The sequence below is a fragment of the Carya illinoinensis genome, chromosome 6, assembly GCF_018687715.1.
Source record: "Carya illinoinensis cultivar Pawnee chromosome 6, C.illinoinensisPawnee_v1, whole genome shotgun sequence".
Classification (NCBI taxonomy): domain Eukaryota; kingdom Viridiplantae; phylum Streptophyta; class Magnoliopsida; order Fagales; family Juglandaceae; genus Carya; species Carya illinoinensis.
Window position 1 is genome coordinate 28,046,824 of NC_056757.1, and position 26,102 is coordinate 28,072,925.

The following is a 26,102-nucleotide window of genomic DNA, read 5'->3' on the forward strand; positions in this document are numbered from 1 at the left end:
TTTCTATTTCTCTTATTCTCAACCAATCAATTGCGGAGTCATTAGAAGTAGTATTGTCCACCGTAATTGTGAGATTTTTTGTCAATGCCCCAATCAGGCATACACTCCTCTAATTCCCTTCCAATCATTACTCCCTTGTGGTCGCTAATCTAAACAAATGAAATGATCTATTTATGTAACTTTCAGCTACTATCAATGAAGTGAGCGGTCACACAAATGTAATTAATATTTTGGATAGAAGTTCAAGTGTCATGATTAGACACACTCTTTGTTTGGTGGTAAAAAACATTTTCTTTAAATTATCATTCTCTATCAAGAATAGTCTCATACAGTCACGTATTACGGTAAATCAAGAAGGAATAGGAAACCTAAGATTAAGGGGTTTAATAAATTTTCGAAACCCTTCTCCCTAAACACATCTAAAGGGTATCTCGTCCACTATCACCATCCTAGTAAGGGTAGATTTTTTCTCATTGTATTTGGTCATCCCTAAGGTCTTTTCCATTTCCCCTCCTTCACTTTTTGCTTTCGGGATCAATAATGTTTGACTATTATCCAAATTACTCTTACGATTTTTGAGGCAAAGTTGGATGTGTGTTTTCATGACCGAAGTGCCTTACCTTTTAGGATGACATTTCCATTACTTATGACAATGATTACAAGTAACTACAGCCTCTTTGACATCATACTACTAGTATAACTATATTAGTATTAGTTATGAATAATTATTATAGTGATATAGTATTAGAAACTAATATTATAGTAATTTATATATAGACTTAAAGTGTATTACTAATAGTATTAGTCGTAGGCCATAAATCTAATTAATATACTAATTTAAATTAGTATTACTAATATATTTATTAAAAGGAATAGAATTTATTAGGCCAAAAAATATAATTAATATAAGATATTGTTATATATGAATAATACTTTAGTTATTATACATTAGTATTATATGTTATTATAAATTTATAGATTAGTGTTTATCCATTAGTATTACATATTATTATGCATTTTAGTGTTTATAATATATTATACATGTTGAACCCAATGTTTCAAGTTTTGTGTAATTATATATCTATACATATATTTTGATGATAATAAATGAATTCAAAGAATAAAGGAATCTCAAACTCAAATTGTCTACACAATGGAGTCAAGCACATCAAGGAGCCAAGAATGAGCAAGAAGGGAATAAGTTCACATTAAAGTCATAGAGTGATATTGTAAATCTCTTAAAAATTCAAAATTAGGATTAAGGTTCAAAATTAATTTTTTATCATAAAGCATTAAAATACATTTTCCATATGTGCATGAATATTTTGAAAATTAAATTTGAAAATTTTGAAAGATAATTGATTGTCATCTTTCACATGTGTATTACATGATTAAACATTTGAATTTTGAAAATATTAAAGATGATTGATTGTAGGGGTGTAATCGGTCCGGTTTGGTCTGGTTTTGGATAAAATTTAGGACCGAACCGGTATGTACCGGTTTTGTATTTTTCAAAACCGATTACGTACCGGTTACCCTCTTAAACCGGTACTCCGGTTTTACCGGTTTGCGGTCCGGTTTGATCCGGTTTTACCGGTTTTAATGTAATATATTATATTATATAAATAGTCTATAATACAATTATAATATATATTATAATATACTACAATATATTATCACTATAGTATAATATATAATACTATAGTGATAATATATTGTAGTATATTATAATATATATTATAATTGTATTATAGACTATAATGATATATTACAATATATAATATAATAATATATTATAGTATATTATAATATATAGTGATATAGTTTTAGTATAATTATTAATATGCACTATATAATACTAGTATAACTATTAATACAATAAACAAAATGATATAAGATTTTAAAATTTAATATTATATTAATTAGTAATTTATCATATAATACAAAACTATTTTATATATAGTTACATATTATATAAAAATTTAAAATATATATAAATCGGTCCGGTCCGGTCCAGTCCGGTTTTAAAAAAAGAAAAATTGGAACCGGACCGATTTTGACCTTAAAACTAAAACCGGTACCGGACCGAACCAACCTCGGGACCGGACCGATGCCACCGGTTTGGTCCGGTTTACCGGTTTATCGGTTTTTATTTACACCCCTAATTGATTGTCATCTTTCACATGTGCATGTTTTATTTGAATATTTTCAAAAGTAATTGATACTTTTTTTGACTTATACAAAAGGTAGATGTTTTTGTTTGAAAATTAAAAAAAATAAAGTATACTTCTTTTGTCATATGCAAAAAGTAAAAAGATTAGGTTTGAATTTTTTGAAAAGTAAAATGTGCTCCTTTTGTCTATGCAAAAAGTAAAAAAATTAGGTTTGAATTTTTTGAAAAATAAAGTGTGCTCCTTTTGTCATATGCCAAAAGTAAAAGATTAGGTTTGAAGTTTTTGAAAAATGAATGATGTTGTCTTTGACAATTGAAAAAGAAGAACCTTTTATTTGAATTTTTTGAAAAGTGAATGATGTTGTCTTTGACATGTGAATTTTTTTAAATTTGAATATGAAATCTCATATGCCTATAAATAGATCATTTGAGAGTTTCATATTTACAACATCAAGAGTATACAACATTCAGTCAAAGTTTTCATTCTCTCTTCTCTAAGCATTGAGCCTTAATCTTTGTTCATTTTGAGAGAGATATAGTTTGAATTGTATTGTTCTTATTTTACTAATTGAAGAGTGTTTTCTGATAACCTACTCACTATCAGCTCTTGTGTTAGTAAAAGGGTGTATATAACACTTGTGCGTATAGAAAGTGTTCTACACAGGGAATAATTGAATTATCACATGTAAGGTGATTGCAAGTGTGGAGAGTGTTCTACACGGATCCTTTGTAGCGGTGTTGTTTAAAGGTGTAATAGGTTTCTACCTCTATCTGAATGAAGTTGAATAGTGAATTTGAGAATCCTCAAGGGGTAGCTTGAGGCGAGGATGTAGGCAGTGAGGCCGAATCTCGTTAACATACTGAGTTTGCTTCTCTTACCTTTACTCTTTATATTTATTGTTGTTTCACATTTTGTTTATATTTTATATTGTATATTTGATTTATAATTGTTATTTTTTTAAATACAACTCAATTCACCCCTCTTGTGTTAGTCATCTGGACAACAATACATACATTAATATTTCATGTTATTATATTTATATATTAGTAATTTAGTGTTACATGATACTAATACTGTAAATTTGTAATAGTATGATATTTACATATAGTCATATACTAAACTATTATTAGTCAATTTAGTCTATATATATTATGGTATAAATATATTATTTAACTAGTATATTATTAAGTTTAACTAACTATATAAGATATAGTTGTATAAAATTTAAATAATTAATATAAAGAAAAACATATCTTTTTATAAAATATATATAAAATCGGAGGCGAAGGCGGAGGCAGAGTCGGAAGACCGAGCTAGAGGTAGAGTGTCAGAGTTGGATCGGAACGGAGCTAGAGTCGATTCATCAACGATTTCGACTCCGACTCTTACTTTCAAAAAGAAAGAAATTTCAACTCCAACAAGAACCAAAATGAAATTAGAGTAGAGTCAGATTTTTAGATTTTTACTTAACCCTATAAGCAGCTTTATAAATAACCTTCCAATCCATCGATAGCATAATTTGATTTGTAATAAAATCTTATCAGAAGTGGATAACTTGTGTGAGTTGTCCCTATACTTACAAACAGAAAAGTTTTAAAAAATTATAGAAAAATCTATCATGATACAGAATTAATTTGATAACGAAAATAATGATGCGCCTACAATTATTTTACTTTTCATTTAAATTAATCGATATAATTGCATCACTTCATTAAAAAATAATAATTACAATTTTATATACTAATTATAAAGTTGTCATTTTACTTCGATACGAGTACTCAATGCCTCGTGAGATTTTTATTATTATTATTATTTTTTTTTGTTTTTGAGGGAAAAAGTCATTTTAACACGTAGAATTGTTGATCGCCTCGGGATGCATTGACATCAGTACATACATCCCATCTCCTCTAGCTCGCTCACTGCGATTGAGATTTCGTCTTCCATAGTCCAAAGGTCGCTCTCTCTCTCTCTCTCTCTTCCCGCATGACCAATGTTTCAATTCCAGAACCTACATTTTCTTCTGATCTTATGGCTTTTGTTTTCTACATCGGAATCGGTTCGATTCGACCTGCAATCGGGTCACACTAAGTGCATCGCCGAAGACATTAAGAGCAAATCCATGACGTTGGGCAAGTACAGCGTCATCAACCCCAACGAGGGTCATCCCATGCCCGATTCCCACAAAATCACCGTTCGGGTATTTCTTTCTCCTGTGCTTGGCGTTGGGGGTTTGGGGATTCTTGGATTTGATTTTACTGCTTGTCATAATTTCGCGAATATTTTGTTTCTGCTATGTATTATAGGTGACTTCGGCTCATGGGAACGGTTTCCATAACGCGGAGCACGTGGAATCGGGGCAGTTCGCGTTTGAGTCGTCGGAGGCTGGGGATTACATGGCCTGCTTCTGGGCCCCCGATCACAAGCCCCCGATCACGTTGACGGTGGATTTCGATTGGAAGACCGGTGTGGCCGCCAAGGATTGGTCTAATGTTGCTAAGAAAGGCCAAGTCGATGTGAGTTTTCTTTTTCATATCTGCAATTATTAACCTTTTAATGTGATCATGATTTATTTTTTTGTCTTTGGGCGATGAAATTATAGAATTATTTCCTTTTCAATAGTGTCTAGAAGCCTGTCTACCGCTTGTGGAATCTTGAATTCTAGAATTTTATGATGTGGTATTTAGGAGTCACAGTAGGAGGAACTTGTTAAATTTTGGGAAAAAGTGATTCTTTCCCAAATGAAAGCAAAATGTAAGCATTGATTTTCGAGGCAACAGAACTTAATTTCTAAGGCTTATTAATTCGTTAGGATATCAATTCGATGAAATTTACTTTCAGATAGATAAATAGAGAACCCCATTGTTTTACAGATTATACCCTAAGTCTCTAAGAATGAATGAAGAAGTGATCTCTAATAAATTCGAGCTGTGTAAAACGATTGAAGACACTCACCATTAGTGTAAAAATTTTGCCTGCATTTGAAATATTGTGGTGGTACAATTGAGGTTTGGCTTGTTCTCGGTCTTCTCAAGTTCCCGAAAAAGTGAAAGGGATGAAAGAAAATGGGACTTATCAAAATTAAGGAAACAAAAAGGAGAAAACAGCATTATGGTAGTGGCAACTTTCAGTGTCCATCGTTGCAATGAAGTTGTATTGCAAGTGTTCCAGAAGTAGAGACTCTGAACTACTTGTTTGGTTTGTGAGTGTTACCAAATGCATTAAGAGTGCATACCTGTCTCTCATTTGAGAGTAAGTATAAGAGAAAACACATCAGATGCAATCTTTGAAACATTTGTTGGTTATAGGCTTAGAGCTCAGTTTTGATCGTTCAACGGCAAAGGTCCAGTTGGTGCTCTATTTTTAGTGTGTTGGTACTGGAGGGATTATACATTGGTAGCTCAATAATGAAATAGGTGATGAGGTATGGTTTTCTTAGCAGGAGTCATTTCCCTTGAAGTCGCATGCCTGTAAGATAGTAAACTTCATTGTTGTTTTATTCTTATGCTTATAAAAATGATTGAAATGATTGTTTCAATATAAAATTTTGGAAAATACTTTCAAAACAAAATGTTTCTTTTTAGGGAAAAGTGATTTAGTTTTCCTTAGTTTGCTTGAGACTAGTGATTTAGTTTTCCTTAGTTTGCTTGAGACATTGAAAATAAACCTTTTTTCCCATTTCTAAATTGTCAGGGTTGAGAATTGGAAAAAAAAAAAAAAAAAAAAATCCCTTACATTGCCATTGTTTTATATGCCAGGCCATGGAACTAGAACTGAAGAAGCTGTATGATACTGTTATTTCCATCCAGGATGAAATGTATTATCTCCGCGAAAGGTTAGGAAGCATCTTTATATCTTTGAACAAGTCATAAAAAAGACACACACGCGCGCACACGCACGCACACACACACACACATACACACACACACACGTCTGTATGTATGTTTGTATTTAAGCAGACCGTTTTTTGATTGATGTTTCAGAGAAGAAGAAATGCAGGAGCTCAATAAAAAAACCAATTCCAGGATGGGCTGGTTGAGTGTTCTTTCACTGTTTGTGTGCTTATCAGTGGCAGGCTTGCAGCTATGGCACTTGAAAACCTTTTTTGAGAAAAAGAAGCTCATCTAATCTTATTATTGACAATTTGTACAATTTTTTGTTTTGTTTTGTCTCGGTTGTGCCAATGTAGAATATAGAACGTTGTACTTTTTCAAATAGACTAATTTTCAGATGAAGTGGAACGTTGAACAGTTGAATCTTTGTCACAACAGGCAGAATCTGCTGGTGTGTGTAGCAGCTATCCTACATCACTTAAATCGTAGGGTAGATATGGGAGCAGCAAGCAAACCTCAACTGTCAGTTATTTCGTTTCTGTTGAAGTTGAGATGTTAAGAGGCTTAGATTAATGTTCACAGCTGCTAATTATACTCAAAAGGAATGTCGACTAGACATGCTAATGTTTGCGAATTATTAGGTATTCCATAATTCTGATGTAATTGTCGGGAACCTTTCTAAGGCAAGTGCCCTTCAAACCCACCTGTAGAGTAAACCTCGATCATTGCACTCTTGAAAGTTTTTCTATAAAGAATTGGGTTAAATCATGACTTTTCACTAGGAGGTGTAACCCTAGAAGATTGTTTGGATCTATGAGATATTGAACTTTGGACTTTGAGGGGAATGATACTCCAAGGCCTTCACCACTTGGGTCAACCCCTTCGGATTTAATACTCTTATCTTATCATAAGATAACATTTCATCCATAACAAAAAACCAAAAAAATAAAAATAAAAAACAAAAAACAAAAACACTAGTACTTATGCCAGCAATTCGAATGACATTATCAGCAATTTTTTTTTTTTTTTGGTAATTAATAGAAATACACAAAATCTTTAAGATCAGCAAATACATCCTCTACATAAAAGGATAGGAGAAGCTTGAAAGACTCACCCAACTGTTCAAAGAGAACAAAAAGAGAGCTGATAAACGTAAGCGCTTCAAAAAGATATATTCTCAAATTCACTTGGGGACCAGAAACAAATTACAATTAATAGATGAACGAGAGGAGAAAATTCCTGTCAAAAGATGAACGTTTTACATATGTCAATCTGGATGAGACTCAAGATAATCATGACAAGATTCCGAGCAGAATATTGGTAAAGCAGTTAGAGAGCTATTTTCCTTGCATATTACCAGTTGAGTCCCCATTCACAAATCCCATATCCTCGACTGGAAGTACAGGAGATGACCGGCAGAAATGGCAAATATATCATCCACATTCTGATCATGTAACATTTGTCTTGAATATTATGTATTGAAGAGACTCCAGTGATGGTCGGTTGGTAGATTTTCCTTTATCTTTTCAAGCCTCTTGAGGATTTCCAAGAAAGAAGGTCTTTGGTTCATGTCAGGGGCCCAGCACTGCTCGGTTAACCTAAAACCATTCGAAGCTAATGGAGATTAACAGTTTGATTCTTCAGCTCTGTATATCAAAGATGGATAATTTCCTAAAAAGGTTTTTGATAAGCACAGTGCTGCTCTTCCATACAATAATTAGTGATCAAACTAACAGAAATCAGCATATAATTATTGCATGTTGAACAACATGAATAGTTTTGGGAAAAGATTACGTTGATGTTGAATACAAAGACAAAATGTACTGAGATACCCAATCTTGAAAATGGCCAATTAGATGATTGCCATCTTACTTATTAAAAAAAAGCGATTCATCCGATATCTTTATACCAAATGAGACATCCAATTGGAGTTGTGGGAAAAAAAGGAGAAAATAAGAGAATCTGAAAGCAATCTTCAGTTAACTAGCACCAATGGAAGACAAGATGAGAGAATATCAACGACGGTTTCTTGTATGTGCAACATGATTAATCGATGCATAAGGAGAGATTACTCAAGTCAAAGGCATTATAAGGATGAGAGGTGAAAAATAACATGGAGTAAGATTGTGAAGACGAGATGGCTGACAGTTTTTAAAGTAAATATGCAAAGAATTATATGGAGAGAGAGAGAGAGAGAGAGAGAGAGAGAGAGAGAGGCAAAAATATTTTGTGCAGCTGAAGAGTAGTTTGCATATATCTTTGTTAAGTTAATTTCTTACCGCTCACACTGCCGAATATTCCAAATTGAATTCCATTCATCAGAGAATAAAGAAACAAAAGAAAAGAGATTCAATTTTTTTAAGTGGGTCATGCATGCATGCATGAGAAAAAAGCAATCTTTTGATCAACAGAAAAATTTAGACCTAACTTACTCTCTCAGTTCAGGGATGTATCCCTTTGAGCGAAATGGAGGCCTGTGTCCTTCAGCCACATGTTTGGCTGCTTCATAAGCCTCATAATGTGCAAGTGGTGGTTCTGCTTCAAGCATCTGACCAGTTGGGAATACCACAGATTAGAACTGATTTTAAATATTTTTTACATCTTATCTTGAACTCCATATAGAAACCAGCATTACCTCATACAGTATCATTGCGAAAGAGAAAACATCAACCTTCTTATCATATCTCCGATGCTTGAAAACTTCAGGAGCCATATATCGGTCTTTTATTTTGTTCCATCCCAAAGAAAAGAAAAAAAAAAAATCATTCAGTATAAATTTCACATTCACTTAAAAAAAAAACTTTAATAGAGACATTTACAGCTTCCAGTCTCTCCGGTCATTTTGTACACGTCATGGGAATTCTGAACCTTGATGAGCTTGCTTAGTCCAAAATCTCCAACTTTTAAATGGTCTGCACTGGAATTGACTAGAAGAACATTCCTGAAATTGATAACAAAAAAATCAATGGGTAAGAATGAAAACCCAATATGAAGGCCACTTTCAAGTTCCGTGAAGCCAGAGAAAGAAATAGAAGGTGCCTTTTCACTCAGGTAAAGAAGCATTTCATCCTAAGCAGAATATTCTCCTCATTAAGAGGATATATTTTTTTTGATAAGTATTAAGAATTTTATTATCACGAACAGGCATAGCCCAAGTATACAGGAGGGTATACAAAGGAAATACCTACTACACTCTAGACAACAAGAAAACAGGAAAAACTAATAAAGAAACAGATTCATAACATTCTCATCATTCCTTACAAAGATCTTAGCCCACAAGCTCAAAGTATAAAAGAAAAAGTTTCGAAGATCTTCAAAAGAGCACTCCTTGTCTTCAAAACATCTCCCATTTCTTTCCAGCCATAGACATCATATTAAACACAAAGGAATCATTCTCCACCTGGCAGCAACATCTTTCCTCACCTCACAACCATACAAACATGCAAGAAGCTCCACTAATTCCTTAGGCATCACCCAAAATAAACCAGTCCGACCAATAACCTCATACCACAAAGAGTTAGCCACCTCACAATGTAAAAACAGATGATTAACAGATTCTCCATCCTTCTTGCACATGACACGCCAATCTACTAGACACAATCCACATTTTCTAAGATTATCCTTAGTCAATGCTTTCCCCTAGAGCAACCACACAATTGAAGAATACCATTAAGAGGATATATTAATGGTACCCACTAAAGAATATCATCATAAGTTACCAGTACAACATCACAATATAATAGGCCTGGAAAATTTAAATACGAATAAATTCACCTTGGTTTTAGGTCCCGGTGAATAATGACATTTGGCTCATTGTGAAGATAAGCCATGCCTCTGCCCACATAAGATTTACAGAGAATTAGTATCACAATTGAATACCCTTAGGCCACGTCTTGCTCTCAGTAAAGGAAAAAAAAAAAAAAAAAACGAGCTGTAATAAATGAGTCATGCAAATGCTCCAGTAAGATTGCATAAACTTAGAATGGGCATTCATCAATATGCAACTGATACTAAATATGTACTTTTACTCTCAATTTAGCCCCTTACCTTTCCTGGGAAGATCTCTGGACATCTATCTCTCCATCAAAAATTATTTCATACGGCCTTAAAAGACTATTGCTTAAATGAATTTCGCCACTTATTATAGAGCTTAGAATTACAGATGCGCAATCAACAACTAAGCATAACTCCAGGATGTGTACAAGCATTTTCTTTGGGTAGGAATAAGACCTAAAAGTACCTCGCTATGTCCAGTGCAAAGTTGATAGCTGTTGAAGTACTAAGTGAACTTTTTTCCTTGAGGTATTGATGAAGATCACCCTATAACAGTGTATAAATGCAACATTTAAGTGTCTCTTCAAGTACATTTTTCAGAACACTGACAAGGACTTCAGCAAACATAAATCACAATACAAAACATAAAACAACTACTGCATTTACTCACCCCTCGTAAGTATTCAGTAATTAACATAAGGGGCTTCTTCTCTGTGACAGCTCCGAGAAATTGGACTATATTAGGATGGCGGAGCTTCACTAGCAAATTAACCTCATGCCTGAAGTCCTGACTGAAATAAAGAGAACAGGTAAGCCATTTGCATTATTGATTAATTATAAGCTGGATCAGAAAGGGAAATACAATTATAGGCAAAAAGCACCACGTTAGTCATTTTCTCGAGTATGCTGGCCCTCTGTTTGTGTGGATATATAAATAGTAAAGGCCTTTCCAACTCTAATGGACTCACCAACTCTTACGAAAGAATGCTGAGTGAATCATTAAAGAAAATCTTTTGTGCTCCAAATAAAAATATATCATCCATTATTTTGGTTCTGATTCTGTTATATATCAGATCAGTTCCTAACACGTACACAACCATAGCTCAACTCAACTACAACTTATTCCCATCCAATTGAGGTTATTAAATTGATCTTTTTATGCCAGTTGGTCCATCTAGGAGCATATCCCTAGTTATTTCTTTACTTTATTTATTTTGCTTTTATTAATTATCAAAAAACAAAAAAAAAAAAAGTTACTTCTTTAACAATCATGTATTTTCTATGTTAGTTGGGAATGCTTCAACTCATATCTAAATAGGATCCCTGTTTTGCAAGATGTGACAAAAGTTATGCACAGGCAATCAACCTGCCATTACTGCCTGCCTTTATCCAGGCTTGGGACTGGCTATCTAAAAGAATATAACAATAAAGTATGACATAAGCAAAGTTAGTGCATAACTAAAACATACGCTCATACAGGGGAAAGCATATACAATTCCTCCAAAATAATCAGCTTACAAATTAAAAGACAAATCAACAAATAACAAATCCCTCATAGGAAAAATGTATAAGAAAATGGATCTTACATCACCAATCTGTCATCTGAAAGTGATGGAAGAATGCGTTTGATAGCTACAGGTGTTCCACGCCAATGGGCTTTTAAAATCTCACCAAAAGATCCCTGCTAGCATCAGCCATCATCAGTTAAAGCAATCCTGACATATGGACTAAAAAAGTACACCAAGAGCCAAATGCTGACACCCATATTTTTAGCAGCATATTCAAGTTCCAAACTAAATGACCAACAGGTGAAAGGCACAACAGACCAACAGAGCAAAACAACGGTGAGAAAGTACCAAGTAAAGATGGAATTACTTTTTCGAAAAGAAACTACCCTCTCTTACAAAGAATCAAAGATCAACTTCCAAGGTACTGTATATACTGTTTCTGTGGTAAAAATCATCTCGGCATTTTACCTAACCAGGGGAAATGAAGTATAGGGTATATGGGTGGCACACTTGTAATGGGAAGGAAGTTTGTGATCAGTAATTGCATAGTACCTAAATCAAAATAACACAGAACGGGCAGAATCTAGAACTCTTAAACTAAAATTAGATTCTGGATGGAGCAAAATAGGAGACAGAAAATCCTAGTGACAGTACTTAAATGGTAACATCAGACTCAGTTACACTCAAACAAGAGACTTCATAAATCACAGTGTAACTACTCAGAATAGATTGCATGACTTGCCCTTATACAGTTTGTTTACTACCAATCTTAAAAAAAATAAAATCATACCTTCCCAATAATAGCTGAGTTTGAAAAGTCCAACTCAGAAGGGTCAATTTCCCAGTCACACTTGTTTGGCAGTGGGGGTGGAACAGGCTTTGGTTCAAAATGGCTTCCATTTTGGCCCTGCAGCATGAAGAATCATAATTAGAGCCTGCAAAAGCAAATAAAACAAAAACTCACAAAATGTAAACAAGTCTTCATAAAGAAATCTTATTTACTAAGCATCGATAGCCAAGTCATGAGATGCTAGTGCATAAATAACAAACAAGAGAATGTATTTCCATGTTGAAACAAATGAATCATATATGACTTGTAAATCATTTCCATATCTACAAACGAAACACATGTATACATATTGAAATTGAAGCTCTGTACATATACAGTACCTTGCCATGATACCCAAATTCTATTTGACAACCACTACATGGAAAACACTATATGATTACTTCTTTAAGATTCACAGCCAATCACCACTTGACATTATCACATGTCTTTTTAAGAGTAATCAATCATTTATTAAATGCAAGGCATAGCCCAAGCACATGGGTTGCATACAAGAGAAACACCTAGCTAGAAGTGACATTATTACATGTTCATTCTAGAGAGAAAATTTGAAGCAGTCCAAAGTCTAACTATTGTGAACCAAATCCAAAAAAAAAAAAAAAAAAAAAAAAAAAAAAGAGAACATAAATCATCTAACCTTGAAACATGTGTAATGTCCAATTAGCAACTCTATGGGGTGAAATAATTAAAATGGTTGTTATGCCACACTACAAGGGAATAATGGAAGCTAAAATCCCTAAAACCCATGTCCTCAATTTATTGCTCATACTGAAACCAGGGTTAAAACTTATGGTTCTCTCATGTTATAAGAACTCAGACTCTCTGCCAATCCATTAATAAAGTCCCCATTTCTTTTACTGATCTTGATTACCGACTGTTAGCTATTATTTGAAGAAGCAAATGTCATTATCACATTGTTTGTTTAAGATTAAACAAATAAAAATTCCCATTGTAAAAGAGGTTCTGTAAGCTCATTAGCGCAACAGTATACCATGTTCTCACACTAGAAATAGAAATAGAATATATCTATTTGCAAGCATATTTATTGACATGGCAAACAAACGGTTGATGTGGAGGCCTGCCACATCAGCTTACCTAAAAAGTATTGGTGTTTTGACTTTTTTTTATGAACTAGCCCTACATCCAAGCAAGGCATCGAAAATTATTAAGTTTTAATTCTATTATATTCCCCTATCTCTCTCATAGTTACGAGAAACTCAATATACTTGTCAATCTATACAGAAAAAGAGGGGGGAGATGGGGGGAGCTCAAAAGAGAAATAAATCATCACGTTGCCTATCTGTGTTGGTCATTGGACTTAGATCACTATAGCTCTAAAAAACAACCCGAAATAAAAATCCCCACTGTAAAAGAGGTTCTGTCATCTTTGTGCAAAGAAAGTGGGCACAAAGACGACAACTTTAATACCACCAACATTGCCACAAAGAGTTTCATCTCTAGGAGAGAAACCAGTTTTGGAACCTTTCTTGAGCACCCAATCAGATGGGTTTTTGAAAAGAAGCTGCAACATTGTTTGGAGTAGCATTAATGGCTTCAAAGATGACAATCGGATATCCCTCTCTAAGATGAGAACAAAACCAAAAATGATACCTTAAATAGAAGACCATAACTGCAGAGAAATTAGTGGAAGTGTAATAGACTTCCAATTAAGCCTGGAAACCGAACCGTGTTTAAGGAAATAAATTAATGATGAGATGATTATCCAATTCTTTTAACAAACTTTAATAACATGGAAACTTAATAGTTATGACAACCTGGGAGGGCGGTTTTAAGGTAAAATTGAAAAAAGAAAATAGGAAGTGTTAATTGATAGGAAGTGCAAGAGATGGAAAGTACATGAGATAGCTAATGAAGTGGTATTAAATGGTGGAAGTTGACGGAAAGTGCAAGAGACAGCTAATAAGTGAGTAATAAAGGATGGAAGTTGACCAGAAGTGCGAAAGACTGGAAGTGCAAGAGACGGCTTATAAAGTAGTAATAAATGGTGGAAATGTAAACTATTAGGGAATAGAAGATAATTAAAAAATAAAATCAAAATAGACAAATATTGAGCTGGCGCAATATTTTACAACTAGGATGCTTTACCTTTTATATATTTTAATAGATATAATGAGTCTCACAGTAAGTGGTGTATACACCAGGCTTATATATATAGGTCTCATAGAAATTACAACATCTTCAAAATTAAAGAAAAAGGGAAAATTTCCACTTTACAGGGGTCATCCCCACTGGGCTCACCGCCGCTTGCCCTCAGAATTGCAAGTGAAGATCGGATAAGGGAAAATGACATAATTGAACAAAATCATCATCTAGTTCCCATTCCATACACTACTGTTCAGGTTCAACAGTGAGGAAAAATGCATCATTGTGGACTCAACAACTTGGAGAAAAAAGAGAAAAAAAATGCTAATAAACACCAGTTGCAAGTAACATTACATGACAAAAGGGGTGGGGGGAGAACGAAAATTATAAATTATATGCTTGCTTACATTTTTCAGGGGAGGGATTTTTTTTTTTGGGGGGGGGTGGTATACTTACATAAGACAAGCCACCGCGTGATTTTAACAACTCAATCATGCCATGCTTCTGAGCTCCTTCGGCATCAGCTAGAGGCTGTCATAAGAGAAACTCCAGCTAATTATTCCAACGATGGCAGTGCAAAACAAATAAAATAATAACAATAAGAAATTTATTCGGCCCCATAATGGCCAAAGAAATTGCAGCACAGCATTCAAAGTTCAAAGAATGTAAGATAACAAATACATAATGGAACAGCGCATCAGTAACCAAGGCACGGATATATTCAAGAAGATGATAAATAAGGATCTATGGAGATAAAACAAAAGTATAATCAAATAATGCTTCATCGATTCAACGCATGTTCTGCCCTCAAAGAAACTCAACTCGCAAGCTCGTGTTAACAACCATAGTTTTCGCTAATGATTTAAGGTCCAGCTTCTGGAAGCCGAAAGAAAATAGTATATTTAGACTTGCACACAATTTATTCAACCAAAGTTGCAATTCCATCTTTAAGACTACTCACTCGAACAACTCCACGCTCCTTTGACCTAAGCTTCTCCACAATCTTTCGAATATTTTGCACCAGTTTATACGGATATTCTCCTCTCTATAACTAAAATTAATAGATTATGTATTTGGCATAGCATATAAGTAAACATCGAATTCAATAATGGAAACCAGAGAGAGAGAGAGAGTGAGAGAAAGGAATAAAGAAAGCAGTAATTGAGAAGAATTTACGGTGTTCTTCCAGCGATCCTGGGAGTTGATGTCGGCACCGTACTCGATCAAGCACTTGGCGACATCGATCCAGCCGTGGAGGGAAGCGACGTGGAGCGGGGTGCGGTTGTCATAGTCCCTGGCGTGGACAAGGGAGCGATCCTCCTCGAGAAGCTTGCGGACGGCAGCGACGTCGTTCTGGTGGGCGTGCCAGAGAATCAGGGAGGTCCGGCTCACCCTCGCCTTCTCCTTCTGCTTGTCCAACGTCGAGCACCCTTTATTAGCTGCGGCATCGGAGGAGGACGCGTCCGAGCTCATGACCAGCGACGGGAGATCGGATCAGATAATAGTAATTAAAACCGTCCTGCTTGTTTGGAGAGATTTTATAGTGTGCAGCTTTGCTCCTCGGCTGTGCGACTTCGCTGAATTTGGTACTCACTTTTTTCCAGGGAAATCTGTAAGTGCGCTGGAATCTGTCTCCCACTCTCTTCGTTTCTACTCGCGCGCGTACTCTCTTCTCCATGCATTATTTTTTTTATTTTTTTAAATCACATTGTAAAATATTAAAATTTGTTTATTTAGTTTAAATGTAATACTATATAAAGTCGTGAACGATCTAAATGTCATACAGTTATTTTAAAAAATAATAGAATTTATTATTAAAATATTAAATTTCTTGTCATGTAAGTATCGTATTTATTTATTTTTATAAAACTGATTGCGTAACACTTATATACTCATAATTGAAAATATTATTTCTCTTAAACTACTTACTACGTTTAGATGTTGAGTTGAGTTGAGATATAAGTTAATAGTTAAATAAAATATTATTAGAATATTATTCTTTAATATCATTATTATTTTAAAATTTTAAAAAAATTGAATTATTTATTATAATTTATATTAAAATTTATAAAAATTATAATAATTAAATGAGATATGTTGAAAAGAGTTAAAAGGATCCAATCTGGCCATAGCAAGATTGGAAAATACACCTTTTTAAAAGGCAAATAAAAAGTTTGTAAATTCAGATAAATTTAAATTAAATCAAATGCTAGTGTTAATTAGAGGATACAAAATGTATTTTACAATTCATTGTATTTTAGATTAATTATATTTTTATTCTTAGTTAGATTTAAGTCTGATATTTTTTTTGTCAACTTATGATAAAAAAAAAAAGTACTGTTTTTTTTCCCTACTGATACCATATATTTTCAATAATTTATTAGTTGAAGGTATTAAATGTAACATGTATAAATCAGGGTAAAAAATTTAAAATAAAAAATTCGTAGCATCTTTTAAATATTTTATGAACAAGAAAAATAAAATACATGCATAAAAGATACTTAAAATATATAAGTTTATTTTATCGATATATAATATATATCTATCTATAAGAATATGGTATCCCAATCACATCAACCATATAGAGGAAAATATAGACTTGTTTAATGGTATTTCTTCTTGTAGGGTTCGATCCTCCATAGGTATGGGATTGTGGGATGAAGGGTTCTTCAATTGTTTGGGAGAAAGGAAAAAAAATCTACAGGGAGGCACAACAGCCATGCGAATAGAGTTGCTCCTTGACTGCAGAATAAGACAACAAAATGCCATGTATGGTTGAGGTATGCATCCCAATTACTCAAAATAGCATCATCTCTTGGTTTTGATAGTAAAAGACAACCATAGTGAGACAGTACACCGCCAAGAATTAGAGAATAACAAAAGTAGCAAATGAGATCTTGGTAGAAACAACCTGTTAATTAACTTTGAAGATCCAGAATTCTTAACCACATCAAACATCAAATTGGGAAGAGTACAAATGTTTTCTTCACTTGTTCTGTAAATGGATGCCTACATAAGACTGAGGCACCTACCATCAGTGCTTGATTCCACAACTCTCAAGCATGTTGTAGATTTGAAGTACATCAAAGACATGCCACCTGTTGAACATGGGGCACTTATTTGATGCTAATGCACCATCTACAAAATGCTAAGAAAAGGGTAAAAGCACGCCAACTATGATATAATTGAATTAGATCGTTAGTACAAATCGGACATGTTTAATTAATATATACAAACAAGCACACGAAGTGATGGAGAATATCATCTGTACCCCAAACAATGTATAAGTCAATGATGTGAAAACTTATAGAATAGAATAAAGATGATAGAGACAACAAGAGCTCCAATTATTGAGAAAATGATCCATTTGTTCTTGGTCATCCTGCGCGACATGGCAGTTAGAACTTTTTTACTCTTGTCGATGGCATCATCTACCCCATGAAGCTGCAAAAGAATGAAGTCATTAGTTGAGAAATGTACTCAATATTGCTGTATCACACTCATTTTCATGGAAAATTGGTATAGATTACAAACAAACTCATGCATTGGTTCTCCACAGCGCACAAATTACATACAAGAGAGGCTTGCTAATGGAGTCCCATTTGACAAAAAGAAAAATGGGGGAGAACTCAAGTTTGAGCCACAATGAACCACAAGTAAAAAATATGATATCATGTAGAAAATATACCTTTTGATGGGAATGTAGGAGAGTCTCACGCTGTTGGTGCAAATCTTGGAGGATTGAAGCACCAATCTCTTCAGTCTCCAGCATGGTTCTTCTACTCTCCATAATCTTGTCACTTGACTGATTCAATCTCTCAACAGACATTGCCATCCTTTCTCTTTGATCAGCAGAAGCCTGTACATCATCCATAAATGAATAAAATAGTACTTACCAAATATATGAAAAAAAAAAAAAAAACCATATATGCTACATCTGATGGGTAAATTATTTAATAATTTTGAGGAAAAAGTGCCTACCCCAAACATCTCATGCTACAATTTGAAAACATATATGTTCATATTTCTAAAATAATGAAAAAGTGAGAGGCGTGATCCAGACATACCATATGCGCACCTGCCATTCCAGATTCCAACAAATCTTCACGGGAGGCCTGATCAGCATTAGAAGATGCTATTCTTTTAAATTCCCTTTTCAACTTATTTAGATCAGACTTATATTCCCTTAACTTAGCAAGCAATGCAGCCTTTGCACTTGGTTGTAGACTTCTAGCCTCAAGGTCCATTTTTCGAATCTAAACCCAAGCCAAAAAAAAAAGTTACATGATAAATTTTGGAAAAAAAGAACTAAAATATTACAGTATAGGAAATGAAATGGATATATTACCAAAACATCAGCATCATCCAATGAAGCCTTAATCTCAGAAACCTTCTGCTGCTTCTGCTCTGCACAACAAATGGTTCCCATGTCATGGAATCATAATAGAAAGAGTATTTTACAATTTGTTATTATGAAAATGCAAGCAAGCCCCATGGCACCAACTCAGCCTAAATTTATCATTTTTGATCTTCCAAGTAGACACAATATCTTAAATAGCTAAACCAGATCAAAATCGTGACGGGACTTGCTAGAGATTGTCCAGTATAACTGTAACCGACTGAGCCTCTCATGATAGCCCAATCTCTATAACACTTTCGTAGTGTGTTATAATCAATTGCATAATTACCCAGATTAAAATGATAACACATATGAGCTTATCGAATCCCACGTTCTAGATACATTTCAAGTGCTTCCTGTCAGAGATCAGGAATGGTTAGGGCATCTGATATTGTAGATCCCACACAAGTTCATTTTCCACTTCATGCTAAACCATACAACCTCGTCCAACATCATCCCATTTATGCACATAAAATTGGAAACATATGGCATCAATAACTAGAAAAAAAAATCATATAAATGTTATGATAGGCGAGGTTATTGTCTTATTGTCCTTTCCCACAAATTTATAGCAATCAACTGGCTCATCTAACGGCCAAAAGTACTGCAAATACAATAATTCAGTCTGAAAATACCAACTGCGGAAATCTTCTAAGTAAAACTAATATAAAAATAACCAAATTAAAAAAAAAAAAAAAAAAAAAAAAAAAAAAAAAAAAAGAGAGAGGGGGAGAAGGGGGAATCCGAACCGTATAGTTGTTAGAAATTTGCATAGTTGAGATATAGAAAAAGCAAGACATAAACAGGGAAGTTCAGTCTCACCACCAGGAGGAAGAAGACCAGCCGAGCTACATTTTCGAGAGAGATTAGCAGAGAGCTCGCAGTACTGGCGCTCGTACCCTTCGAATACCTCACTCATGTTTTATTTTTCCCTGAGACAGTCAAACCCACCTTCAAAAATAGTAAATAGTTTGAAGATCCAAACCCTAGTTTTACCATAACCGAATCAAAATAGAAAGAGAAAAAAAAAATTGTCAAACTGAAGTCTGGAAAAACCATAGGGGAAGATAAGATCTACCTTGGAAAGAAGATCGATCGGTCCTTTGAGGATGTGAAGGGGATCGGATCGGGTCTCTTCAGGCAGTTATAGTTGGTGTCTGCGACGTTGCTTTTACAGGAAGAGAATTAACTTTGAGGTAGAAGGTAGAAACGGATGCCTACAGCGGTTGATTCACCCAAAACATGACAGTGAGCTCCTTTCGGATATCTCTAGATTCTCGTTTGTCTGTTTACGTTATCTTAACGTTGTCCGTTAATTGTTTTTGTTTTTGTTTTTTTTTTTTTGGGTGGGCTAATTTTTTTAAATAGAGAATTAAATTAAAAACGAAAGTAAAAATCAAACAAAAAGTATTAAAATCTTAAATAAAAAATATCAATTCTTGGTCTTCCCGACGTGTATGGAACGCGTGAGGGGAGACCCTCGCCGCCTGCCTGCTGGTAAGAAAAAAATAAAAATATATATACAATTTTATTAATAATCATTTTTTTAATCATAAGTAAACCAAAAACTTAAAAATATAAAAAAAGTGATAAAAATATAGTAAAAATATAGTAAATCTATCGTTATTCTTAATTTTATTATCATTTAATTTTCAGTTTTATGATTTTTCTTTTTAAAATTATTTTGATGTGTCTCTTTAAAAGTAGGGGTGCATAGTAGGCTTCCACATATGGCCAACCCGCCATCCCTGTTCGGCTCTCACCTTGATGGGTGGGGCACTCTCCTAGACTAGACCCAATTCCATCTGACTCAATAAAAAAAGGGTTTTGCTAAACGCAATCGATAAATACAGTCGACATGCAATCGACTATACAGAATAAATAAAAAAAAAATTATAAAAATATTATTTTTTTGTTGTACAGAATGAATAAAAAAAATTATAAAAATAATTTTTCTTTTCATATAGATCTCATATTAATTCATTTTTTTTAAACCGACTGCAAACCGACTATATTTACCGACTACACAAATCATTTCTCATAAAGAAAATATCGTTTCGATATTTCCAAATCAATGTAACTTTAGATTGTGTTTAAATTCCAAACACTTTTCATTATTATTCATTACTTTATTATTATTTTTTACATATTTTTATCATTATTTCTTACTTTTTACTTATTTTTTATTATTATTTATTATTTTATTATTACTTTTCACTTCTTTTTTATTATTATTCACAACTTTCCTCAACATTTCTCGATACCCAAACCCACCCTAATCTTATGTTTTGTTTTAAGATTCTCCTCCTTGCATCTCCCTCTTTCCTCTTCAATCTCTCTTCCCTATCTTTTAAAGCCTTATCCAGACGTCGTTGCCTCTAGTCTCGTCCGGTCGCTACCATCCATAGTCTTAGCTACATCTCTCTTTTGCGGCCTTGCTGTGGCGATGGGCGGACGACCCCCTTGGAGCTAATCAATCCCTGCATCCATACAGAGACACCCGCCCACGGGAGGCAAGGCCGAGGGCTGCCCATCCAAGAGATGCAAATAGCACCCTCAGTGTAAAGTTTATTAAAGGAATTATAATAGAAAGACTAATGCGATTGCTATTAAAATCTTCGAGAATTAAAAATTGAAATGAGAAGTATTGGAAAGAGTAAAGGTAAAATTTAAAAAGAGATAAAGATGAAAACCAATTTTGGATATAGAAAATTCAGCAAATAGATTTCATAACTTTATTTTCAAATATCATTCAAACACAACATTTTTTAATTTCAAATTTTCCATTTTTTCTTCTAATCATTATCTAATGATTATTCAAACATATATATATCAATAAACTTTTACAAACTTCAAAACAAAAATATTATTAAAAAATTATGTTCAAACATTTTTTAACTCTAATATTTTTATGTACTTTTTTTCTCTCACATTTCTCAAAACCAAATAAAACATATTCCCTCAAATCATTTCACTATTATTCACAAAATTTTGAAATATTCCGAGTGTCTAAACATGCTCTAAATACTATGAGTTTCTATGATATGTTTATCTATCTTGTAATTGTTAAGAAAAGAGAGGAAAAAAAAAGTTTGAGGCTAAAAATTGTAAATAATTTTAGCGTGGAAGTATGCAGGTCGATGGGAACATTGGGAAGTCTACATCTGTCCAAGATTTTGAATGAACAGTATTAAATATTATGAAATATGGTCCAGCCAATGGCCCCATATACTTCACCTCTCTCCAAATTTAAACTTCTAATTCAAATAGCCAATTTAAATCCAAGAAACAGGTCAGCTCTGTTGGCCGTTGCAACTTCTGTTACCAAAGATGAATGCTCTCCAACGTAATGGTTCCAAAATTAACCCACAAAAGGAAATCAGGCTGAAAACAACAAAGCAATCAATCTAGGATGCATCCCAGGTTGGAAATCACAGTAATTTCTATGAAATAGAATCAAGGAAAACATAAAGTTATAGTTTGAAAACTGCCCACTTACTCTAGAACTTCATGCCATTATCTTGGCAGACCTGACATAGAGGCTATCCACGACCTTGCCAACATTAGAAATGGTTTCCAGTGTTGCTGGGTATATCGCATCTGTCTTAGGATCATCAAAAATGACGAGACATCCAGCACCCTGATCTAGAGTTCCAGCAAACTTCTTATCGAGAATCATCTGAGATAATTTCTTCTCCACATGATCAACAGGCAGCTCAATCAGTTCAGCAATATGAGCAATCTCAACCCTGGAGAAAGGTTCAATCAACCTGCAGAGATTCTGCTCCAACAAAGTGTCGTACAGTGATGAGAGGTGCCTGTGGACAATAGGGTCTTCCTCTAGCTGGGCCCTGAAATCCCTGAGGGCAGTCTCAAAAAGCTTTATGGACCGTTTCGAATGCGCATCAGCCACTGCCTTCATGGCATCCAGCTCAGGCCCCACATATTGCAGTCCAGCTTTAGATGATATTATTCCCGCCACATCATCAGCCTGGTTCACCATTATCTTGCACAGTAACATATATTTCAGGCTAAATACTGCCCTTGGATCTTCAAGAGCATTGAAAGCTTCAAAAGCTTCAAAGAAATAGCTATAACCAGTTTTGTAGTCCTTTTCTTCTGCATGGAGGATCCCACTCTGCAAATCTATAGTACCCTGTTGAGCTGGGGGCACATATATAGCATTGGCAGCAGTTCTTGCAGCCGTCAGTGAAGCCTTGGCTTTAGGGAGATTCCTCAAAGAAAAATGGAGCTTACTCTCCAACAAGTCTATATCCACAAGCAGAAGCTTGTCATCTAGCCTTCTCACTTCCTTTATTAAACTTGAAAGGAGAGTTAAAGCTTCTGAGAAGTCTTTGTTTTCCATCAAAAGAGCTGCAAGCCTTGCCTCCACTCTTTGCCGTAGGAAAGTTCGCTTTTCAGCATGAGTCCACTGCACCATTTCTTTGCAGAGGGAAATCTGGAGATCAGAAGTGCCTGGTATTTTAGCTACTGCATCTATTATCCCACGAACAATTTTGGCAGTCTTTGCCTTGGGGATCAAGTTGAAAAAGGGCCTCAACTGGGTTAGAAGGTTTCTGAGATCCTCTGCCCGATTTTCTTGTCTAAGAAGATCTGAAAGATTTGTGATTGCCTGTTCCTTTATCCGTAGGGCTTCAGCAGAAGATGATGTGTTTTCAAGTATGCGGTAAAGAATAGAGATGGCCTCAGCCGGGTTTTTGGCTTCTAAAGCCTGGGCAATTGAATCAGTTGTTGCTGGGAGATATGAAGAAGACATTTTCGGGGTTCGGATTAATCAAGTCCTGAAAAGAAGAAAATGATCCAACAACTTAATTTCATAATGATGAATCACATCAAGCGCTCCATTTTTTATGAATGCATCAAGCAATCAAGAAACCACCATAATTGCACCCAAAGATATAAAGTAACTCATGCCTGAAATGGTTTCAAGCTAATTTGTTGATAGGTTAGTTTCAAGCTAATTTGGCAAACAAAACCAACTTCTTAATCTTGGAGTCTCTTTAAAATGCCTCCAATCCAGCAGGACTGAATTGGTAAAATTGAGCGGTCACTTGATTGAACTGGAATATGCTAAGCCCAATATTTTTTTATTTTTTTATTTTATCGGTAAACAAATTTTTATTAATCAAGAGAGTAGGCAAAAGCCCAAGTATATGGGACATATACAAGAGCAATGCCTAAGTGTGCTAGTTTAGTGATACAATGAATTCATGGAAGGTCATGCCTTGAAAATCAATTACAATCGACCAATACAGTAAAGTATTGAAAAAAAAGTTCTAAGCTCATCCATTGACCGTTCTTGGTCTTCAAAGCTTCTTTCATTCCTCTCCCTCCACTAAGACCAATAAATTAGACCCACTAGCATTCTAACTTAGGTCCAACTTGGAAGATTTTACACTCCATTCTCCATTTATCACTAAGAACAGCTTCAACATGGAATTTAGTGGCACCCAGCAGATGACCATTTCATTCATCAGGAAAGCTATCAGACTTTACCATCAGACTTTACCATGGAACTTGATTGTTTAAAGGAGAGTGTCAACTTCTCTGTTATTGCTCTTTTTACTATGAGATTTACACTACTTCGCTCAATTGCCTAAGTGAAGGTAAGCTGGTAATAGAGACCTCAAATTGGGGATGACACATTTCAGTTAAAGATTCCCAATAAAAGGGATTATCTCAAAGCCAGATTGCTTGAATTGTATGATTAACTAAGGATTATTTTTTATGAGTGATTAACGAAGGATTTAACAGAAAATCCAAAGTAGCATTTGAACCAAATTAAAGTAAGGCGTGATGGTTAAAACTTAAAACCTCATACGCACCAAGGCCTTGCTACTAAGATTTACCATGCATTAATATGAACCCAAACAAATTTATTACAAAACACCATTTGTCCCCTAGGAGAAGCTTTACACACCATTTCAATTAAATTACACACCATTTTTTTTTTTTAACCTATCAAAAAAAAAAATTATACCCTTTTTTTTTTCCACTTGAAATTTGTATCGGCCTACTTATTGAGAAAAATTTTTAAAGTTCAATTCTCGGCCTGTGAATACTATTTTTGCAACCACCAATTATGTCTATTGATCATAAATTGAACTCAACATTTGCACCCGAAAGCTTGAAAAAAAAGGCACCCTTTTTTCCAGTAAACATTCTCAAAGTAAAAGAAAAAAAAAAAAAAAAAAAGCAAAATCATTTCAGGGAAGATATAAATTTCATGCCCGAAAACAGTACAGGAATTTCGCGAAAAATGAAAAAAATCCCATGGGTTCACAGCAAATATTTTCAAGACTCGTCTAATTATCTCAATCTACCATCGAATGGGTTTGTTATACAGTCCAAGTCGAGTCTCACAGGAAAAACGTTCTACATCCTTTCCATCCAAAATTTATCGATCCAACTTGCCAAAAATATCGGAAGCTAACTGAAAATTAAAACCCAATTGTTCCTAACAACTTCGGAAACTGATATTTAGACTCGAAAATATAAAACACTAGTAAAATCAATTGTTAACGAAGGTGCGAGAAATCAAAAATTGCACAGCAACTCGAAGCGAAACCCTAGCATTAATGATGCAAAACATTGAGGTGAATGATGATCTTCGCATAGAACGTACCTTAGATGGATGTAAAGAGAGGACCGATTGAATCCCTTCACTAAAATAAGAAGCCCCCAACTAGCAAAGATCCAGAATAGGAACAAGAGAGAGAGAGGAACGTAGCAGAATCTCTCGGTGTGAAGTCTCAGCTAAAGTATTAAGCCTCGAATACCGTAAAGCACAAGTTAAGATCACAGCCGTCGCCTTGGGAGTCCACTTGTAATGTACCGCTGAAAACTACCAACGTCCTATTATTGAAAGAGTTTTGTTATATATAAGTAAAATTACATACTAATTTACGTATTAATATTAATTTTTTTATATTTAAAAATTAAATTAACACTGTTTTCAATAAAATTTACTTTTTGACCAATCATAATAAATTAATGCACATATTAATACACAAGTATACTTATAACTATACTTTTTCTTATTGAAAAGGCCAATAAAAGGCTAGTGTGCCTCTCAATTTGTACCCGTACCGTTCGGCAATATTTTTTTAAAAATTTAGCAATTATGAGAATAATTTTAAGTGTATTGATGTATTTTTTTATTTTTTAAAAATATTTAAATATATTAAAAATGTTAAAAGAAAAATGAAAAAAAAAAACTAACATACTGTCAAATGGAGCGGTACTATTCAGGCAGTAGAGTAGCTCACTCTTATTGAAAAATGTAATACTACCTACAGTCGTGAATTGTATAAGTATTATATAGTCCTTTTGAAAAAAATATGATTTATTATTAAAAAATTAATTTTTTTTCATGTGAATCCCTATTTATTCACTTTTTTTAAAATAATTGCATGACACTTCACACTCATGACTATAAATATATTT

General features: G+C 34.1%; 4 protein-coding genes across 8 annotated transcripts; 1 reads left to right on the forward strand and 3 right to left on the reverse strand.

Moving 5' to 3' along the window:
• The first annotated feature begins 4,016 nt into the window (after window positions 1-4,016).
• LOC122313405 (transmembrane emp24 domain-containing protein p24delta9-like) lies at window positions 4,017-6,406 on the forward strand. 2 transcript variants are annotated; one of them, XM_043128381.1, is made up of 4 exons: window positions 4,017-4,371; window positions 4,478-4,687; window positions 5,930-6,006; window positions 6,155-6,406. In XM_043128381.1, the coding sequence occupies exons 1-4, from the start codon at window positions 4,165-4,167 to the stop codon at window positions 6,297-6,299; spliced, it is 639 nt and encodes a 212-aa protein (XP_042984315.1). In that variant the 5' UTR covers window positions 4,017-4,164; the 3' UTR covers window positions 6,300-6,406. The 2 variants fall into 2 exon arrangements, with proteins under 2 accessions (XP_042984315.1, XP_042984316.1); XM_043128382.1 differs by having other exon boundaries at window positions 4,020-4,371; window positions 6,131-6,314.
• Window positions 6,407-7,151: 745 nt separating this feature from the next.
• Window positions 7,152-15,842, reverse strand: LOC122313404 (integrin-linked protein kinase 1-like). The gene is made up of 11 exons (XM_043128380.1): window positions 15,413-15,842; window positions 14,693-14,767; window positions 12,077-12,193; window positions 11,365-11,459; window positions 10,449-10,569; window positions 10,245-10,324; window positions 9,779-9,838; window positions 8,824-8,945; window positions 8,640-8,725; window positions 8,437-8,552; window positions 7,152-7,602 (listed from the first exon to the last, which is right to left on the reverse strand). Exons 1-11 carry the CDS (start codon window positions 15,707-15,709, stop codon window positions 7,476-7,478), a joined length of 1,296 nt encoding a protein of 431 aa, XP_042984314.1. The 5' UTR covers window positions 15,710-15,842; the 3' UTR covers window positions 7,152-7,475.
• Window positions 15,843-17,133: 1,291 nt separating this feature from the next.
• On the reverse strand, window positions 17,134-19,861 carry LOC122313371 (vesicle transport v-SNARE 12). 2 transcript variants are annotated; one of them, XM_043128306.1, is made up of 6 exons: window positions 19,714-19,861; window positions 19,458-19,586; window positions 18,585-18,643; window positions 18,304-18,492; window positions 17,925-18,095; window positions 17,134-17,680 (listed from the first exon to the last, which is right to left on the reverse strand). In XM_043128306.1, exons 2-6 carry the CDS (start codon window positions 19,552-19,554, stop codon window positions 17,525-17,527), a joined length of 672 nt encoding a protein of 223 aa, XP_042984240.1. In that variant the 5' UTR covers window positions 19,555-19,586; window positions 19,714-19,861; the 3' UTR covers window positions 17,134-17,524. The 2 variants fall into 2 exon arrangements, with proteins under 2 accessions (XP_042984240.1, XP_042984239.1); XM_043128305.1 differs by having other exon boundaries at window positions 19,458-19,567; window positions 19,714-19,854.
• Window positions 19,713-25,457, reverse strand: LOC122313370 (26S proteasome non-ATPase regulatory subunit 11 homolog). Of its 3 annotated transcripts, none has more exons than XM_043128304.1 (3): window positions 25,282-25,457; window positions 22,135-23,437; window positions 19,713-21,161 (listed from the first exon to the last, which is right to left on the reverse strand). In XM_043128304.1, exon 2 carries the CDS (start codon window positions 23,410-23,412, stop codon window positions 22,144-22,146), a length of 1,269 nt encoding a protein of 422 aa, XP_042984238.1. In that variant the 5' UTR covers window positions 23,413-23,437; window positions 25,282-25,457; the 3' UTR covers window positions 19,713-21,161; window positions 22,135-22,143. The 3 variants fall into 3 exon arrangements, with proteins under 3 accessions (XP_042984238.1, XP_042984237.1, XP_042984236.1); XM_043128303.1 differs by lacking the exon at window positions 19,713-21,161 and adding an exon at window positions 21,810-22,019; XM_043128302.1 differs by lacking the exon at window positions 19,713-21,161 and having other exon boundaries at window positions 21,810-23,437; window positions 25,282-25,456.
• Between the last annotated feature and the right edge of the window lie 645 nt (window positions 25,458-26,102).

Bases quoted from the DNA above. Each gene is read 5' to 3' on its own strand.
- LOC122313405 (XM_043128381.1), top strand. From the start codon at position 4,165: ATGTTTCAATTCCAGAACCTACATTTTCTTCTGATCTTATGGCTTTTG. The intron at 4,372-4,477 runs GTATTTCTTTCT...TATGTATTATAG, and splicing joins CCCACAAAATCACCGTTCGG to GTGACTTCGGCTCATGGGAA. The intron at 4,688-5,929 runs GTGAGTTTTCTT...TTTATATGCCAG, and splicing joins CTAAGAAAGGCCAAGTCGAT to GCCATGGAACTAGAACTGAA.
- LOC122313404 (XM_043128380.1), bottom strand. From the start codon at position 15,709: ATGAGCTCGGACGCGTCCTCCTCCGATGCCGCAGCTAATAAAGGGTGC. The intron at 9,839-10,244 runs GTACTTTTAGGT...TTATGTGGGCAG, and splicing joins TTTGCACTGGACATAGCGAG to AGGCATGGCTTATCTTCACA. The intron at 8,946-9,778 runs GTGAATTTATTC...TATCAATTTCAG, and splicing joins CACCGGGACCTAAAACCAAG to GAATGTTCTTCTAGTCAATT.
- LOC122313371 (XM_043128306.1), bottom strand. From the start codon at position 19,554: ATGAGTGAGGTATTCGAAGGGTACGAGCGCCAGTACTGCGAGCTCTCT. The intron at 18,644-19,457 runs GTGAGACTGAAC...TTTGTTGTGCAG, and splicing joins TGGTCTTCTTCCTCCTGGTG to AGCAGAAGCAGCAGAAGGTT. The intron at 18,493-18,584 runs GTAATATATCCA...GCTTGGGTTTAG, and splicing joins TGGATGATGCTGATGTTTTG to ATTCGAAAAATGGACCTTGA.
- LOC122313370 (XM_043128304.1), bottom strand. From the start codon at position 23,412: ATGTCTTCTTCATATCTCCCAGCAACAACTGATTCAATTGCCCAGGCT.